The sequence below is a fragment of the Lepidochelys olivacea genome (genome assembly GCF_965140295.1).
Source record: "Lepidochelys olivacea isolate rLepOli2 genome assembly, chromosome: 3".
In the NCBI taxonomy this organism is placed as follows: domain Eukaryota; kingdom Metazoa; phylum Chordata; order Testudines; family Cheloniidae; genus Lepidochelys; species Lepidochelys olivacea.
Genome location: NC_140413.1, coordinates 193,343,058 through 193,362,181, shown reverse-complemented (window position 1 = coordinate 193,362,181; position 19,124 = coordinate 193,343,058). Strand labels below are relative to the sequence as shown.

General features: G+C 53.8%; 1 protein-coding gene and 1 long non-coding RNA gene across 2 annotated transcripts; both read left to right on the top strand.

Moving 5' to 3' along the window:
• Positions 1–6,761: 6,761 nt before the first annotated feature.
• On the top strand, positions 6,762–9,738 carry LOC311518896 (uncharacterized protein; the record flags this gene model as incomplete). The annotated part of the gene is made up of 5 exons (XM_084624955.1): positions 6,762–6,866; positions 7,181–7,260; positions 7,683–7,788; positions 8,000–8,095; positions 9,689–9,738. The coding sequence occupies 5 exons, from the start codon at positions 6,762–6,764 to the stop codon at positions 9,692–9,694; spliced, it is 393 nt and encodes a 130-aa protein (XP_084481081.1). The 3' UTR covers positions 9,695–9,738.
• Positions 9,739–17,298: 7,560 nt separating this feature from the next.
• LOC311518227 lies at positions 17,299–18,576 on the top strand. Its single transcript, XR_014710928.1, has 3 exons — positions 17,299–17,423; positions 18,287–18,421; positions 18,518–18,576. It is a non-coding gene; the product is annotated as an uncharacterized lncRNA (long non-coding RNA).
• The last annotated feature ends 548 nt before the right edge of the window (positions 18,577–19,124 follow it).

Sequence of the window (19,124 nt, the reverse complement as noted above, 5' to 3'; positions counted from 1 at the left end):
CGAAGGCTGAGAGTCTCTGAACTGGGCTAGACCCTGTGAGCTGCTGAGCATGAAATCAGTGGGAAACAAGGAGACCCTGGGCTTGCTATGCCTAGGGACTTTGACATGGGGAATGGTTTCCCAGGAGAAATCTGGACTCCTGGATTCTGTTCCTTCTGTAGCCTGGAGGGGGAGTATGGCCTGGGATGGAGGAGGGAGCTTCTTGTCCAAAGTGACAGGTGGTCTTTGTGACTGACCCCAGTGCTGGAAAAGGAGGAGACTCCCCGGGTATTGCTGCACCAGGGATGACGAGGGGGAACGCTGGGAACAGATGATGCAATGAACTCCTGGCAGTGTGTGTAGATTGCACTCCCTGCACCCCTGTGTGGGGAGGAGGAGCTGCTCTGTCAGGGACAGGGATGGGGAGGGACCAAACAGGGCGGTTAGTGAGAGGCTGCCTTGGGTCCAGACTCACGGCTGCTCCTCGCTCGGTTCCATTTTGGCCAGGCTCCTGAGGATGTTGAGAAAGAAGGCTCTGCAGGTGGCCTCAGAGCCTGAGGGAAGCAGCTGCCATCTTCCCCAAGAGCAGAGGAGTCCCTTTGTCCCCTCTGGCGGGGAAGGAGTTCCCGGCCGAGCCAGGAGGTGGAAGCGCCCAGCCTTCTGGTGGAGGAAACCCGCTCCCAGCGCAGGCACCGAGGTGGAAGAGGCACCAGCCAGGCCGAAATGGAGCTGTCCCAAGATGCGGCTGGACAGGCAAGACCCAAACCAGGAGGGGAGCCGGGGAGGGAGGCCCTGGGGCTTGTTGTGTGGGAAGCACAGGTCCCAGGAGCTCAGCCCTGATTCCCAGGAGGAGGTATTGCCCTGCCCAGTCACTGAGGACCTTCCAGCCTCCCGAAGGCAGGAGGTGGAGGAACCCTGTCCAAGCACCAGCAGCTCAGCCCGCTCCCCATGGGACAGCAGCAGCGCCGGGGACTGAGGCAGCAGCCAGGCCGAGGTGCGCCGCTGCTTTGTTCCAGGTGAGGAACCAGGCTGGGCTCAGGGAGGGTGAGGAGGGGGCTGTGAATACCCTGGGCCCAGGCACTCGACCAGTGCTGTGGGGACGGGTCCCCAGCCCAGGTGTCTGGCTTGAGCCACATGAACCCCAGTGATACTAGATGCTGCCACTTTGGTCCTTGATGCTCCAGGTGGGGACAGGTGAGTCCTGGACACTGTGGGGGAGGGAGGGTCTCTTTCGAATGGGCTCCTGAAGGAGTTGGGGGCTGAAGGCATCACTGAGAGGGGGAAGTGTGGGTCCTGAAGTGCCCTGGGTCCCGCAGGTGGGAAGGGGGCACATTACCCCACCATGCCCCTCTCCTTTCCCCGCGTGGCAACAGGAGTCACCCTGTCCCCTTCTCTCCCTGGTGCAGGGACCTCCAGGGACTCAGAGGATGAGGAGGAGGTAGCCGTGGACATGGCCATGAGGAGGCTGCTCTCAGGAACAGCCGAGAGCAGTTCCAAGGCCTAGAAAAGGTAGAAACCTTTCCCAGCTGTGCTGGAACTGAGATTGTCCTGCCCCTTCCCAGCACCCTGACCCCCTGCAGAGCGTCTTGTCTCTGATGATCCACCAGCTCTAACAGGGACTTTTCTCCACTATGATCGTGGACCCCCAAATTAGAGGTGTTTGTCACAGACCAGCCAGGGTCTCCTCCCCCAACATACACTGTCCCAGTTCCTGACCTTGTTTGTGTAGGGGTTGTGGTTGATTTGGACAATGGCCGGGTCCCCACTATCCCCCGTTCAGGCCTGAGTCCTGCAGCTGGTGTGGGTGGGGCAGGGAGGTCCCTGGCTCACTGGCTCTCTCTCCCCTAACCCCACTCCTGGTGGGTGCAGGACAAGGCCCAGTAGCTCATGTTCCTGGATGCCATCCACCCCGCGTGATTCGCTACATGGAAGAGAGCACAGGACACATTGGAGTCCCACTGCTGCAAGGCGGCTGTGGTGGAGAGGACTGTGGTGAGCGAGACACAGCGCCCAGCTGCTGGAGGGAGGACAGAGGCATGGGAGGGGAAGGGGTCCTTTTCTCACTGTGCTGTGGGGCGCAGGTTCTGGGTACTAAGGCTCTGAAGAAGCTCTCAAGGAGTAATTTTTAAAATAATTTTTATCAGTGATTTGAGAGCAAACATACAATCCCTGCTGAGAAGACTGGTGGGTGACAAAATACACTGGTGGGTGACTGGTGGGTGGCAAACCGGACCCATTCAAAGCAAAGAAATTTGACCAGAGCCAAATGCAAGGTCCTATAGCTAGCAACAGGGCATGCCGGTCACACCTCCAGAATGGGGAAGTATATCCAGGAAAGCAGTGACTCTGAAAGGGTTTTCGGGGCCATAGTGGAGAAGCCCGTCATCATGAGCTCCCAGTGTGATTCTGTGGTGAACAGGGCTAAAGCCATCATTAGACGTAGGAGCAGAGCGGTGAGTAGTATAGGGAGGTGACAGAGCATGAGTGAGACTGAGATTGGAATACGGCATCCGGTTTTGGTGTCCTCATTTGAAAAAGATGTTGAGACATTGAAGCTGGGGCATCAAAGAGCCACCAAATGTTCTGAGGGGTGGAGAAAAATGCCTTCTAGTGAGCTGCTGAAGTGTTGAAGTGCCTTAATGGAGAGAAAATATTGGGTATGAAGGGGCTCCTTAATCTAGCAGAGCACGGCATCACGATACCCAATGGCTGGAAGGTGAAAAGAGGGAAATTCAATTTCAAATAAGGAACAAATATTCAACAGCGAGGATGATTCACCACAGGAACTAGCTACCAAGGAAAGTGGTGGATTCTCCATCTCTTGATGTCGTTTAATGAAGACTAGATGCCTACCTGGAATCTGTTTGCCCCGAAAGGAGCTATTGTGGTCTACAGGAGGCCTGTGATATGCAGGGTGTCAGATGAGATGCTCTAATGGCCTCTTCTGACCAAACAGTGTCCTAATTTCTGAAAAACTGAGTGTAGAATTGGGAGCAGCCTCTGATGTTTTACTGTCTAGCCGGCTTCCTTCCTGGAATGAACCCTCATTGAGTGGGATGATCCACAGGGTACTAGTAGCTGAAACCTCCAAAGTGTCTGGCCAGGAGCAGGACATTAGCTGTGCAGGGGAGGGGTGCGTGTGGCAGAGAGATCACAAAGGCCTTTTGCAGGAGCTCAGCCTATTGGTCAAAGGTGATGGGGAGGTGGTGACCTCACAGAGAGATGCTAACATCAGCCAGGCAGGACAGGGGTGCAGGTCCAGGGAAACGTCAGAGATCCCCTGTGGCTTTGCTTCAGCAAGTCTCCTTCTCGAGGTCTCTCTTTGAGGACTGAGAGAGTATTAGGGTTCACATACGTGAGCACGAGGAGGAACCTCTTTGAAGTTTTCTCCTTTCCTTTTACTGATTTTACCAGAAAACATACGTCCCTGTTGAGAAGGTAAGAGCCTCTGAGAGGCTTGGAACCTGTTCCATTTGATCCATCTGGTGCCAGCTGAAATCTAGGCATGGAAAACACTAGTTTAAGATGGCAGAATTTTCAGCCAAACACCTAGGATTTTGTCCCTTAGAATCACTGGGGACATTAGGGTTTGTCCTTTGGTGGTTTTACCTTCCCTCCATCCCTCTCTCCTTTCTCTTCATCTCTTACTTCTTTTGTCCTTTCCCCTGTTCCCTTCCCACCACCAGGAGAGGGGTGTGTGTGTTTGTGTGTGTCCTGGGGGGTGCTCTGCAGCTGCCATTGTCGGATGTCCACCCAAAAATGTGGGACTGAAATAGTGCTCAGAGAGTGATTCCCACCGGTGACCGGGGCCATTGTTTGTGCTCTCTGGTAAGAACCTGCAACCTCCCACCCATCTACCTTGATTGGCTGAGCAGGGAGTTACTGACAGGGAGTTGACTCAGGTCCTTGTTGGTCTCTTTTAAGACCTAGTAAATAAGTCATAACCAGTCATATGGTTGACAAATTTTGCTCCTTCTCTGCTTTAATTGTCTCTGAGCAGTTGATGATTCTCTCTGACATTCTAGTTCTCCTGAAATACTTTCTGAATAATTATTATGAACTGTGGTTGGTCATTTGAGAGCACTTTATTCAGGTCATTCAATGTATGAAATTCCAGGTCCGAAGGTTAGTTTGAAAGTCGGGGCTCTTGGGTCCTATTCCCAACTGAGGTCACACAGCCAGTCTGAGGCAAAGAGAAGTCAATTCTCCTTTCTCAGCCTTAGCTTCTCTCTCTTTCAAATAGGGATAACAATCTGCTCCTACCTAACTCACGGTGTGGGGAAGATGGGGATCCATTGGAGCGAGTCACTCGGAGCAGTGCATAGTATGAGGTGTCCTATCACGTTTACTCAGATCAGATTATGACCTAATTGAAGAGTTGAAATATTCTATTTGATTTGTATTTTATTATTTTGAAACTGATAAGAGCAGCAGGCTCCAGGAAGGTGTGTAAAGTGCTGGGATGTCAGGAGCTGAGAGACGCAGTTTCCCCCACCCCCCTGCACTAGGGCAGTGTTCTGCACCCCCTGCTGCTGGCTGAGTTACTCCGTCCCTTGGCAATAAGACAGATTCTTGTTTTCACAGCCAGTCGATCGCCCAGTGTCATCACCCTGCCTGGTGTCTCGGCAGGGTAATTCCTCAGGTCCCCACCATTTACAGCCTGCCTTGAGCTTGGAAAATGAGGAGGAGGGCAAGCGAAAGCTGGCCACCCTGAACATCTGCCATCCATCTCTCCATCACCCAGAGCAAGTGAGTGGCATTAGGGTTCCTCTGTGGCATCCCCTGTCTGTCTGGGGAGAGGCAGAAAGAGGGGTGAGAATCTCTCCGAATGGAGATCGGATTTGCGAACTGACCCCACGAGTCCTTCGCTCTCAGTCCACGGAGAGGCTTCTCCTGAGCTGTTTCCAGTGTGTTTGGAAAGATCCCAGCAATGGGGCTCCCAGCCCTTCCCTTGTGGGAGACTGTTCCCCAGGCGGAGAGTCTCTGAGCTGGGCCAGACCCTGTGACCTTCTGAGCATGGGAAACGGTTTCCCAGGAGAAGTCTGGACTCCTGGATTCTGTTCCTTCTGTAGCCCGGACAGGGAGTGTGGCCTGGGATGGCAGGAGGGAGCTGCTCATCCAAAGTGACAGGTGGTCTTTGTAACTGACCCCAGTGCTGGGATCTCCCCGGGTATTGCAGCACCAGGAACGATGAAGGGGCACGTTGGGAGCAGATGATGCAATGAACTCCTGGCAGTGTGTGTAGATGGCACTCCCTGCACCCCTGTGTGTGGAGGAGGAGCTGCTCTGTCAGGGACAGGGATGGGGAGGGACCAAAAAGGCCGGTTAGTGAGAGGCTGCCTTGGGCCCAGACTCACGGCTGCTCCTCACTCGGTTCCATTCTGGCCAGGCTCCTGAGGATGTTGAGGAAGAAGGCTCTGCAGGTGACCCCAGAGCCTGAGGGAAGCAGCTGCCATATTCCCCAGGAGCAGAGCGGTCCCTTTGTCCCCTCTTGCAGGGAAGGAGTTCCCGCCAGAGCCAGGAGGTGGAAGCGCCCAACCTTCTGGCGGAAGAAACCCGCTCCCAGCGCAGGCGCCGAGGTGGGAGAGGCACCAAGGAGGCTGAAATGGAGCTGTCCCATGATGTGGCTGGGCAGGCAGGACTCAGCCCGGGACGGGAGCCGGCAGGGTGGCTCTGGGGCTTGTTGTGTGGGAAGCAGAGGCCCCATGAGTCCAGCCCTGATTCTCAGCAGGAGGCATCGCCCTACCCGGTCACTGAGGACCTTCTAGCCTCCCGAAGGCAGGAGGTGGAGGAACCCTGTCCAAGCACCAGCAGCTCGGCCCGCTCCCCATGGGACAGCAGCAGCGCCAGGGACTGAGGCAGCACCGAGCCCGAGGTGTCCCGCTGCTTTGTTCCAGGTGAGGAGCCAGGCTGGGCTCAGGGAGGGGTGAGGAGGGGGCTGTGAACTCCCTGGGCCCAGGCACTCGACCAGTGCTGTGGGGGCGGATCCCCAGCCCAGGTGTGTGGCCAGAGCCACATGAACCCCACTGACACTAGATGCTGCCACTTTGGTCCTTGATGGTCCAGGTGGGGGCGGGTGAGGCACCACACAGGGAGTCCAGGACATTGTGGGGGAGGGAGGGTGTCTTTGCTATGGGCTCCTGAAGGAGTTGGGGGCTGAAGGCATCACTGAGAGGCGTGAGTGTGGGGCCTGATCTGCGCCGAGTCCTGGAGGTGGGAATGGGACACATTGCTCCACCATGTCCCTGTCCTTTCCCCGCGTGGCAGTAGGAGTCACCCTGTCCCCTTCTCTGCCTGGTGCAGGGAACGCCAGGGACTCAGAGAATGAGGAGGAGGAATGCAGATGGCCGAGGAGGAGGTGGCCGTGGACATGGGAATGAGAGCAGCTCCAAGGCCGAGAAAAGGTAGAAAGCTTCCCCAGCTGTGCTGGGACTGAGATTGTCCTTCCCATTCCCAGCACCCTGATTCCTTGCAGAGGGTCTTGTCTCTGATGATCCACCAGCCGTAACAGGGTCTTTTCTCCACCCTCATCTGGGACCCCCAAGATGGGGGTGTTCGTCACACACTAGCCGAGGTCTCCTCCCCCAACAGGCACTGTCCCAGTTCCTGACCCTGTTTGTGTAGGAGTTGTGGGTGATTTGGACAATGGCCGGGTCCCCACTATCCCCCATTCAGGCCTGAGTCCTGCAGCTGGTGTGGGTGGGGCAGGGAGGTCCCTGGCTCACTGGCTCTATCTCCCCTAATCCCACTCCTGGTGGGTGCAGGACAAGGCCCAGCAGCTCATGTTCCTGGATGCCATCCACCCCGCATGTCTCGCTGCACAGCAGAGAGAGCAGGACACATTGGAGCCGCACTGCTGCAGGGCGGCTTTTTTAGAGATTATTGTGGTGAGTGAGACACAGCGCCCAGCTGCTGGAGGGAGGACAGAGATATGGGAGGGGCAGGGGTCTCCCCGGGCTAATGGATGGGGGATGGCTGGTGCTGGAGGGGCAGCTGAGGGCAGGGATTGCTGGGGTTGAAGATTGGGGAGAAGAGATGGGAGAAATTCTGAGATTGGTCACTACTGCGTAGGAATCGGAGGAGCAGGAGGCAGGTGGGGGGACCTGCGGGCTGTGTGGGGTGCTGGCTGTGTCATCTCCTCAGTGAGAAGCGTCAGTCAGGCCCAAATCTCACGCTCCCTTGTCTCCTTTGGGTCTCACAGGAGCTCATTGAGGAGCTGCCTGATATCTCTCCACCCAGCGCCATCCTCGCTAACTCCCTGATTGCTGTGGGCAACCTCAGGTACCGAGACCCTCCCCCTGGTTCCCCGAATCCCGGTGCTGTTGAGGCCCCCGGCTAAGAGTCACTGCCCCTTCCACTCCCCGCTCACCTCCCAAGGGTGACTCCTGTGGCAGAGGTGCTGGGAAGGTTCACACTCTCCTGGCTGGGCCGTTCTTTTCCCTCCAGTTACTTTGCAGTGGCTTTGGGGAGAGGCTCACTCCCAGGATCAGATAGAGGAGGGGGCAGCAGGGTCCAGGGAACAGGCTCTATTCCTACCCTGCCACTGTCTGTCTGGGAAACCTTGGCTTTGTCATTCCCTGGCTCGGTGCCTCAGTTTCCATTCTCGCCAGTCTGGGCCTATTTCCCTGCAGCTTCACGTCCGGGTTGGTACCAGTGCCGCCTCCGCACTGCACGGTCTAATACCAGCTCCTCTCTCCTGCCAGCACCACGACAGCTGCCCTGGAGCCAGAGCTAGAGACCCACCTCCTTCGAGCTGCCCCGCATGCCGTCTTCACCCTGGGCACGGAGAAGGACACCACCCACCTCCAGGTAGATCATGCTTAAATCATGGATCGAAGGGCCTGCTGTCATCCTGCCATGAATCCTGGCTAATTGCCTGCAGTGGGATGTGAATGAGGGAGGCCAGGATATGTGTTTGGGGGGTCTCACCAGCGCTTCCCAGAGACCCTTCTTCCCATCCTGTGGCAGGTGTAGCCCCAGTTTCCCTAGCTCTGAGCCATGGCTCTCCCTTGCTTTGCAGGATCTGCATAGGGTCTTGCCAAACCTCATGGATGCCCTGCTGGGGAACCTGCTGGTAGAGTCCCCAGACAGCGACAGGCTCCACGACATCTTGGAGGTGAGCCCGATTTGAGGGGTAGGGGTAATTTTACCTTAACTCTTTGATCCATTCTCCAGTGTGTCCTCCTAGCTGGGCCCCCAGTGGTCTGTCCTTGGTCAGGGCAGTCAGTGCAATGCAGTGTCAGGCCCTTCCTCCTTGATGGACTGAGGAAGGAGCTGGGACTTCAAGCCAGAGCTCTGCCTGGTTCTGTTGAGCAGTAACCATAGGGCCCCTGGCTGGTTTGGGGAGTGAGAGTCTGAACCCCTCCTATAAGATCTAGAAGATCGTCCTCAGAGAAGAGTCATGGGCTCCTTTCTAGAGAAACAGGAGGACCCCAGAGAATCAGCCCTTCTCTCCAAGGTACCCTGAGATTCCTGGGGGGATTGTGCTCACACTCAGTCCCTTCACCCAACCAAGGACTTGAGAGCCAGGGAGGGAGTTTAGGGCGGATGGGACCAGCCCCGACACCAGACATTCTTCCAATCTAGAGAGACAATGACAAGTTGTGACCTGCAGGATACAAGCATAGTCCTGGGGGCAACAATCCCTTTCTAAAGCCCTGCGATCAAAGAATTAGATATTCCACCCTGCGCACAATGTCTCAGCCCTCTGGGGATGTGGGACGCGGGGGTCGCATTTGCACAATACGTGTACCTGCCCATTGATCCTGAGCTGCCTCCTTTCCCCGCAGCCCTTGAACTACTGGATCATGTCTAGAGTGTCCCAGGAGAGAGCCAGGGCTATTAGAAGCAGCACAGCCCTCCTCCGATTCACCATCACCCTTCCTGAGTTAGATGTAAGTGACCTGTGACCCCAGCTTCCTGACTCCAGGCATAGGTGGGCTGGCTCCAACTGGCTGTAGGATCTGGTGCTGCAGGGGCTGTGGGTTAGGAGTGTTCCTCTTGGGGAGGCAGAGTGAGAGCAGAGAATGAGCTTGGCTTGAGTCCATTACTTCTTGTCCTGGTAAGTGGTGACTCTGGGCTTTTAAGGGGACCATGCTCCAGGCTCATGCCTTCGTGTCATCCTGGAGCAGCTGGGGAAGCAAGTCCTCATGGAGGGCCCTGCCCACATCCCTGTGCTCCAGGCTCCCTTGGGAGCAGAGGAAATTAAGGGTCTAGCTCTAGCTTCTATCCTCTAGCATTTCCTGCAGAGGGGCTGAGGGGAAGGAGAGTCCTGTCCCAGGGGGGACTGGGAGCTGACAGGGAAATGCTGATGGAGTCCCCTCTCCCTCTCCCTTCCATTAGAACGCAGCAGAATTCCCCAGGATGGGTCACCATGTGGCAGAGCTGGCTCTGTTCATCAGTGACCCAGCCAAGGACATGAGCCGGGTTTACCGGCTCTACCAGCTGCTGCTGCAGCAGAGGGGTAAGGAACCCACCTGGGAAAAGGCACCCTATAGAAGAGTGAGACTGGGACCCCAGGCAGTTTCTCTCAGACTGACCCCGTCTGGATGTTGAGTCTCTCTGTATCTCCGTTCTTCACCACCCCCTGCAATTCTGTTGGGCCAGGCACGCAGCGAGGACTCTGCCCACTGAGCAGCCACCAATGGGATTGGAAGGACACAAGCACGGCAACCAGAATGACAGATGTGGGTGTGTGTCTCTTTCCCAGGGCTGACCATCCATGAGGCCGAAGACCTGTGGTGCTGGGCCTGGCACCAGGACAGCAGGCTTCTGGGCTACAGGAACACAGCCAGGGTCGGGGAGGTAAGGACACTCTGCCAGGGCATGAGACAGCTCAGGGAGTTGAGGGGGGCAGTGGCTGGGTCCTCTGCAGTGGCTGCCTCGTGGATGCGGCAGAACACTAAACCCTGGTGCAACAGGAGCAGGTCATCCCTTCCCTCAGGCAGTTGCTGAGGGAGAGATCCTGCCTTCCTTCAGAGCCTTCAAGGTAGAGGTCCTTCCTCTTGCCTGGTCTGCCCACAAGTCCTCGTCCAGTCTGTGCACCCCGTGCAGGTGTGATGGAGCTGGGCTGGCTGAGGCCAGAGCAGCTCCTTAACCCCTTCTTCCCGAATGTGGGGTTTGTATTCCCCATCACAAGTCCACACAGAGGGGAAAAAACCTTGAAGATACAGCTTTTCATACTGTTAATGGCTAAAAGGCCTAGCAGGCCTGAGTTCGTATTTTGCCAAGGAGAGCTTTTTGTTATCTTGCAGACGCGGATCTAATGCTGCAGATGCATATTTTGGGTAGCGAATTATTATCTCATGAAGCAGTGACAATGTAAATTTTGAATCCTTTTTTATCCTGGCTTCTCTTTAACTCCTTGGAAGGCGACTTTAGATGATGCTTCGTGCAGCAGGCATTCTTTTGCCCTGTGTCTTCCGGGCTTTTCTGTTGCTGGATTCGAGAGGAGGGTTGGTGAGAATGCACTCTGCTGCCTGCAGAACGCTGCATTCTAACCAAAAGTATATTACTTTGGGTCCTGATTTTGTTCTGCTCCCGGAAGGTGAAGTTTGGAAGTTTTTGATGGAGCATGAAACAAAGTGAGAGTCAGTACTGGGAAAAGTCCCCAAAAGACGACTTGAGCCTACCCTGCATCAGCCAGATCCAGCCTCTTAATTTCTTTGGTATTGATTAAAAGTAAAATCAATGTTACTCACACACCTGCATAGGGTGTGCATGTGTGAATCCTCCAAGGGCAGAAATGAGATGGAGTGTACTTGAGACTTTATGAGTGATATCGACCCATTCCACAAAGTTGGAAATCATGGCCTTGTGGACAGACAGAAAGGAAAGTGGGTTATTCTTTCTTCCTCCCCCCATGGCAATATAATGAAAATATCCTCTATTTCATTCCATTGGAAGACACTTCCAGACCTGCTGTGTCAAGCCTGCTGCCTGGGACTGCGGGTGCTACAAGTGGCCAGCAGTGGGCCAGAATGAGGAGAACCATGCAGTAGTTTTTGGAGATGGGGCAGTGAGGAACAAGGAGCACCTTGCTTTCAAAAGAGCCAAGGAGGAAAGAGATCATGAGAACAGCCCACGAGGTTAAGAAATGGCGGGGAGAGCCTCTTTCCTCCATGGGACATTCCATTGTCCCACTGTGGGCAGTCTATGTTTCTATTGGCTCCTTCCGATTATGCATTTGTGATATAAACTCACTGGGTGACCTAGGAGTTAACTCATTTCCCCCTTACGGCATCAGTCTTCTCCCCTATCAAATCTACCCTGGGGAAGAAGATCAGGAGCCCTGACAATCACCTTCACCTGTGGGTGTCTGGCCCTGGAAGCCTAACCCAAGTGGACTGTCTGCCCCGTCACCTGAACTACCATGTCGTTCCCTCCTAGGGTCTTGTCCTAAGTTCTCAGCCTGTCCCCTAGCTGGCTTGTCCCTGACCTTACAAGGACTATCCAAGCCCCTCCCATGCCTACGCCCCTTGGGGTCTCTCTCCTGGCTGAGCACAGGCTGCCCTTATATCTCTCAAGAGGCCTGAGTCTGAGTCATATACTGCTTCTTGTCACGTGACCCGCACACTTATTCCCTTCACCCTAGGGAGCTGCATAACCTGGGCTAGGTGCAGTTCAGCTCAAACCCCTTTCCTGGCCATGTCACCCTGAGACAGGTTGAAACCGGAAACCTGTGGGCTAACAGCAACTTCTTCCTTTCAAAGGTGCTGACGACACAATGGAAGAGGAAATCCTTTGGCCCGTATAACTCAGGCCCTAGAATGTCACCAAGTGGTTCCTTCCGCCAACCATAACATGGAACTGAGCAAGACCACGTCTTTTGGAATGACATCCACGTGTATTAGAGCCAGCTGGCTAACAGAAAATCTTTCTTCTGCAGTGACGTGGGGTTAAGGGACATGGAGGAAAAGCCAAGGAGGCTGTGACCAAAGTTAGAGTAGCGAGGCCAGGATAAGCGGGGCTAGGTCCCAGGACTGGCTATCAGAAGACCTGCCATTTTGTATTCCTGCATTTGGGCTTATGAGTGAGTGTCTTCAATGCTGAGTGCCTCGGTTTCCCCAACTATCAAATAGAGCTAATCAAGGTTTTGTTGGTTCTCCCTATGTTAGAGGGTGGGAAACCGAGACACCGTTGGGACCTGTCTACAACACAGGCCTGTAGTGCATTTGTAAGCTGCTGACCCCCACATGTTTTTCAGAACCTATGGACAGCACAGGTCTTAAAGGTGTGTTTGTTCTGTGCTTCTCCACTATGTACCAGCAGGGCTGGACGGCCTTTTCTCACTGTGCTGTGGGGAGGAGGTCCTGGGTACAAAGGCTCTGAAGAAGCTCTCAAGGACAAATTTTTTAAAATAATTTTTATCAGTGATTTGGGAGCGAACATACAATCCCTGCTGAGAAGACTGATGGGTGACAAAATACTGGCAGCGTGGTAATTACCAATGAGGAGAGGACAGTGATACAGAGGGATCTGGCTCATTTGGTAAACTGGACCCATTCAAAGCAAAGAAATTTGACCAGAGCCAAATGCAAGGTCCTGTAGCTAGCAACAGGGCATGCCGGTCACACCTCCAGAATGGGGAAGTGTGTCGAGAAAAGCAGTGACTCTGAAAGGGATTTTGGGGCCAAAGTGGAGAAGCTCGTCAACATGAGCTCCCAGTGTGATGCTGTGGTAAACAGGGCTAAAGCCATCATTAGACGTAGGAGCAGAGCGGTGAGTAGGATAGGGAGGTGACAGAGCATGAGTGAGACTGAGATTGGAATACGGCATCCGGTTTTGGTGTCCTCATTTGAAAAAGATGTTGAGACACTGGAGCTGGGGCATCAAAGAGCCACCAAATGTTCTGAGGGCTGGAGAAAAGTGCCTTCTAGTGAGCTATTGAAAGAGCTCAACCTGTTTAGCTTATTGAAAGAAGATTGAAAGGTGACTTCATTGAAGTGTTGAAGTGCCTTAATGGAAAGAAAATATTGGCTTTGAAGTGGCTCGTTAATCTAACAGAGCACGGCATCACAAGACCCAATGGCTGGAAGGTGAAAAGAGAGAAATTCATATTTCAAATAAGGAACAAATATTCAACAGCGAGGAAGATTCACCACAGGAACTAGCCGCCAAAGAAAGTGGTGGATTCTCCATCTCTTGATGTCGTTTAATGAAGACTAGATGCCTTTCTGGAATGTGTTTGTCCCAAAAGGAGCTATTGTGGTCTACAGGAGGCCTGTGATATGCAGGGGGTCAGCTGAGATGCTGTAATGGCCTCTTCTGGCCATACAGTCTCCTAATTTCTGAAAAACTGAGTGTAGCATTGGAAGCAGCCTCTGATGTTTTACTGTCTAGCCGGCTTGCTTCCCAGAATGAACCCTCATTGAGTGGGGTGATCCACAGGGAGTAATTCAAACCTCCAAAGTGTCTGGCCAGCGTCAGAAGATTAGCTGTGCAGGGGCGGGGTGGTTGTGGCAGTGAGATCACAAAGGCCTTTTGCAGGAGCTCAGCCTCTTGGTCAAAGGTGATGGGGAGGTGGTGACCTCACAGAGAGATGCTGACATCATCCAGACAGGAGAGGGGCACAGGGCCAGGGAAACGTCAGAGATCCCCGTGGCTTTGCTTCAGCAAGATTCCTACTCAAGGTCTCTCTTTGAGGACCGAGAGAGTATTTGGGTTTACGTTCTTGAGCGCGAGGAGAAATCCCCTTGTAGTTTCCTCCTTTCCTTTTCCAGATTTTACGAGAAAACAGATGTTCCTGTTGAGAAGGTAAGAGCCTCTGAGAGGTTTGGAACCTGTTCAGTCTGATCCATCTGGTGCCAGCTGAAATCTAGGCATGGAAAACACTAGTTTAAGGTGGCAGAATTTTATTCCCCACCTAGGATTTTGTCCCTTAGAATCACTGGGGAGATTAGGGTGTGTCCTTTTGGTTTTACCTTTTCCTCCATCCCTCCCTCCTTTCTCTTCATCTCTTACTTCTCTTGTCCATCCCTCTGTTCCCCATCCCACCACCAGGAGAGGGGTATGTGTATGTGTGTGTCCGGGGGTGCTCTGCAGTTCCCATTGTGGGATGTCCCCCAAAAATGTGGGACTGAAATAGTGCTCGGACAGTGATCCCCACTGGTGACCGGGGCCATCCTTTGGGCTCTCTGGTGAGAACCCGCAGCCTACCGCCCCTCTACCCTGATTGGCTGAGTAGGGGATTATTAACAGGGAGTTGACTCAGATCCTTGTTGGTCTCTTCTAAGACCAAGTAAATAAGACCTAACCAGTCATATGGTTGACAAATTTTGCTGCTTCTCTGCATTAATGGTTTCTGAGCAGTTCATGATTCTCTCTAACATTCCAGTTCTTCTAAAATACTTTGTGAATAATTACTTTGAACTGTGGTTGTTCATTTGAGAACACTTTATTCAGGTCTCAGAGTAACAGCCGTGTTAGTCTGTATTCGCAAAAAGAAAAGGAGTGCTTGTGGCACCTTAGAGATTAACCAATTTATTTGAGCATAAGCTTTCGTGAACTACAGCTGACTTCATCAGATGCTGTAACTCACGAAAACTTATGTTCAAGTTAATTGGTTAGTCTCTAAGGTGCCACAAGTACTCCTTTTCTTTATTCAGGTCATTCAATGTATGAAATTCAAGATGCAATGGTTAGTCTGAAAGTCTGGGCTCTTGGGTCCTATTCCCAACTCTGCCACTGACTGGCTGTGTGACCTAAGACAAGTCAATTCTCCTTTCCCAGCCTTAGCTTCTCCCTCTTTCAAGTAGGGATAAGAATCCGCTCTTACCTACCTCACGGTGCGGGGAGGATGGGGATCCATTGGAGAGTATTAGTTGGAGCAGGAGATAATAAGAGGTGTCCTATCACGTTTACTCAGATCAGATTATGACCTAATCAAAGAGCTGAAATATTCTATTTGATTTGTATTTCATTATTTTGAAATTGATAAGAGCACCAGGCTCCAGGAAGGTGTGTAAAGTGCTGGGATGTCAGGATCTGGGAGGCGCTGTCTCCCCTGCACTAGGGCAGTGTTCTGCACCCCCTGCTGCTGGTTGAGCTACTCCATCTCTTGGCAATAAGACAGACTCTTTCTTCACAGCCAGTCGATCACCCAGTGTCACCACCCTGCCTGCTGGCTCAGCAGGGTAATTCCTCAGGTCACCACAGTTTCCAGCCTGCCTTGGGCTTGGAGAATGAGGAGGTGGGAGAGCAACAGCTTGCAACCATGAACATCCACCATGCATCGCTTTATCACCTAGAGCAAGTGAGTGGCATTAGGGTTCCTCTGTGGCATCCCCCGTCCATCTGGGGAGAGGCAGAAAGAGGAGGAGAGAATCTCTCCGAAAGGAGATCGGATTTGCAAAGCGACCCCAGGAGTCCCTCGCTTTCAGTCAGGGGAGGGGCTTCTCCAGAGCCATCTCCAGTGTGTTTGGAAAGGTCCCAGCAATGGGGCTCCCAGCCCTTCCCTTGTGGGAGACTGTTCCCAAAGCTGAGAGTCTCTGAACTGGGCTAGACCCTGTGAGCTGCTGACCATGAAATCAGTGGGAAACAAGGAGACGCTGGGCTTGCTATGCCTAGGGACTTTGACGTGGGGAATGGTTTCCCAGGAGAAATCTGGACTCCTGGATTCTGTTCCTTCTGTAGCCTGGAGCGGGAGTGTGGCTTGGGACAGCAGGAGGGAGCTGCTTGTCCAAAGTGACAGGTGGTCTTTGTGACTGAGCCCAGTGCTGGAAAAGGAGGGGACTCCCGGGTATTGCAGCACCAGGAACGATGAAGGGGCACGTTGGGAGCAGATGATGCAATGACCTCCTGGCAGTGTGTGTAGATTGCACTCCCTGCACCCCTGTGTGGGGAGGAGGAGCTGCTCTGGCAGGGACAGGGATGGGGAGGGACCAAACAGGGCGGTTAGTGAGAGGCTGCCTTCGGCCCAGATTCACGGCTGCTCCTCGCTCGGTTCCATTCTGGCCAGGCTCCTGAGGATGTTGAAAAAGAAGGCTCTGCAGGTAGCCCCAGAGCCTGAGGGAAGCAGCTGCCATCTTCCCCAGGAGCAGAGGAGTCCCTTTGTCCCCTCTGGCGGGGAAGGAGTTCCCGGCCGAGCCAGGAGGTGGAAGCGCCCAGCCTTCTGGAGGAGGAAATCTGCTCCGGATGCAGGTGGTGAGGTGGGAAGGGCACCAGCTAGGCTGAAATGGAGCTGTCCCAGGATGTGTCTGGGCAGGCAGGATTCAGCCGAGAAGGGGAGCCGGGCAGGGTGGCTCTGGGGTTTGTTGTGTGGGAAGCACGGGCCCCAGAATTCCATCCCTGATTCCCAGGAGGAGGCATTGCCCTGCCCAGTCACTGAGGACCTTCCATCCTCCCGAAGGCAGGAGGTGGAGGAACCCTGTCCAAGCATGAGCAGCTCAGCCTGCTCCCCATGGGACAACAGCAGCACCAGGGCCTGAGGCAGCAGCCAGGCCGAGGTGCGCTGCTGCTTTGTTCCAGGTGAGGAACCAGGCTGGGCTCAGGGAGGGTGAGGAGGGGGCTGTGAACACCCTGGGCCCAGGCACTCGACCAGTGCTGTGGGGATGGGTCCCCAGCCCAGGTCGTCTGGCTTGAGCCACATGAACCCCACTGATACTAGATGCTTCCACTTTGGTCCTTGATGCTCCAGGTGGGGGCGGGTGAGTCCAGGACACTGTGGGGGAGGGAGGGTCTCTTTGCTATGGGCTCCTGAAGGAGTTGGGGGCTGAAGGCATCACTGAGAGGGGGAAGTGTGGTTCCTGATCTGCCCTGGGTCCCGCAGGTGGGAAGGGGGCACATTGCCGCACCATGCCCCTGTCCTTCCCCTGCGTGGCAGCAAGTGTCACCCTGTTCCCTTCTCTCCCTGGTGCAGGGACCTCCAGGGACTCAGAGGACGAGGAGGAGGTAGCCGTGGACATGGCCATGAGGAGGCTGCTCTGAACAACATCCGAGAGTAGCTCCAAGGCTGAGAAAAGGTAGAAACCTTTCCCAGCTGTGCTGGAACTGAGATTGTCCTTCCCCTTCCCAGCACCCTGACCCCCTGCAGAGCGTTTTGTCTCTGATGATCCACCAGCTCTAACAGGGATTTTTCTCCACTATAATCTGGGACCCCTGAAATAGGGTTGTTTGTCACAGACTAGCCAGAGTCTCCTCCCCCAACATGCACCTTCCCAGTTCCTGACCCTCTTTGTGAAGGAGGTGTGGGTGATTTGGATAATGGCCGGGACCCCACTGTCCCCCATTCAGGCCTGAGTCCTGCAGCTGGTGTGGGTGGGGCAGGGAGGTCCCTGGCTAACTGTCTCTCTCTCCCCTAACCCCACTCCTGGTGGGTGCAGGATGAGGACCAGCAACTCATGTTCCTGCATGCCATCCACCCTGCGTATCTCCCTGCACAGCAGAGAGCACAGGACACATTGGAGCCGCACTGCTGCAAGGTGGCTGTGGTGGAGAGAATTATGGTGAGCGAGACACAGCGCCCAGCCGCTGGAGGGAGGACAGAGACAGGGGAGGGGCAGGGGTCCGTTTCTCACTGTGCTGTGGGGCGCTTGTCCTGGGTTCTAAGCGTCTGAAGAAGCTCTCAAGGACAAATTTTTTAAAATAATTTTTATCAGTGATTTAGGAGCAAACATACAATCCCTGCTGATAATATTGATGGGTGACAAAATACTGGCAGCGTGGTAATTACTGATGAGGAGAGGGCAGTGATACAGAGGGATCTGGCTCATTTGGCAAACTGGACCCATTCAAAGCAAAGAAATTTGACCAGATCCAAATGCAAGGTCCTATAGCTAGCAACAGGGCATGCCGGTCACACCTCCAGAATGGGGAAGTGTGTCCAGGAAAGCAGTGACTCTGAAAGGGTTTTCGGGGCCATAGTGGAGAAGCCCGTCAACATGAGCTCCCAGTGTGATGTTGTGGTGAACAGGGCTAAAGCCATCATTAGATGTAGGAGCAGAGCCGTGAGCGGGATGGGGAGGTGACACAGCATCAATAAGCCCTGGTCTACCCTAGGAGTTGAGGTCGAATTTAGCAGTGTTAAATCGATTTAAACTTGCACCTGTCCACACGACGAAGCCCTTTTTTTCGATTTAAAGGGCTCTTAAAATCAATTTCCTTACTCCACCCCCGACAAGGGGATTAGTGCTGAAATCAGCCTTGCTGGGTCAAATTTGGGATACTGTGGACACAATTAGACAGTATTGCTCTCCGTGAGGTATCCCAGAGTGCTCCATTGTGACAGTTCTGGACAGCACTCTCAACTCAGATGGACTGGCCAGGTAGACAGGAAAAGGCCCGCGAAGTTTTGAATTTCAATTTCCAGTTTGGCCAGCGTGGCAAGCTGCAGGTGACCATGCAGAGCTCATCAGCAGAGGTGACCATGCAGAACTCATCAGCAGAGGTGACCATGATGGAGTCCCAGAATCGCAGAAGAGCTCCAGCATGGACCGAACGGGAGGTACGGGATCTGATCTCTGTATGGGGAGAGGAATCCATGCTATCAGAACTATGTTCCAGTTTTCGAAATGCCAAAACATTTTTCAAAATCTCCCAGGGCATGAATGACAGAAGCCATCACAGGGACCCGAAGCAGTGCCGCGGAAACTTAAGGAGCTGAGGCAAGCCTACCAGAAAACCAGAGAGGCAAACGGCCGCTCCAGGTCAGAGCCCAAAACGTGCTGCTTCTATGGTGAGCTGTATGCCATTTTAGGGGGTTCAGCCACCACTACCCCAGCCGTGTTGTTTGACTCCTTCAATGGAGATGGAGGCAACACGGAAGCAGGTATTGGGGATGAAGAAGATGATGATGATGAGGTTGTCAATAGCTCACAGCAAGCAAGTGGAGAAACCAGTTTTCCCGACAGTTAGGAACTGTTTCTCACCCTGGACCTGGAGCTAGTACCCCCTAAACCCTCCCAAGGCTGCCTCCTGGACCTACCAGGCAGAGAAGGACCTCTGGTGAGTTTACCTTTTAAAATACTATACATGGTTTAAAAGCAAGCATGTTGAATGAAAAATTTGCCCTGGCATTCGCGGCTCTCCTGGATGTACTCCCAAAGCCTTTGCAAAAGGTTTCTGGGGAGGGCAGCCTTATTCCATCCACCATGGTAGGACACTTTACCACTCGAAGCCAGTAGCACGTACTCGGGAATCATTGTAGA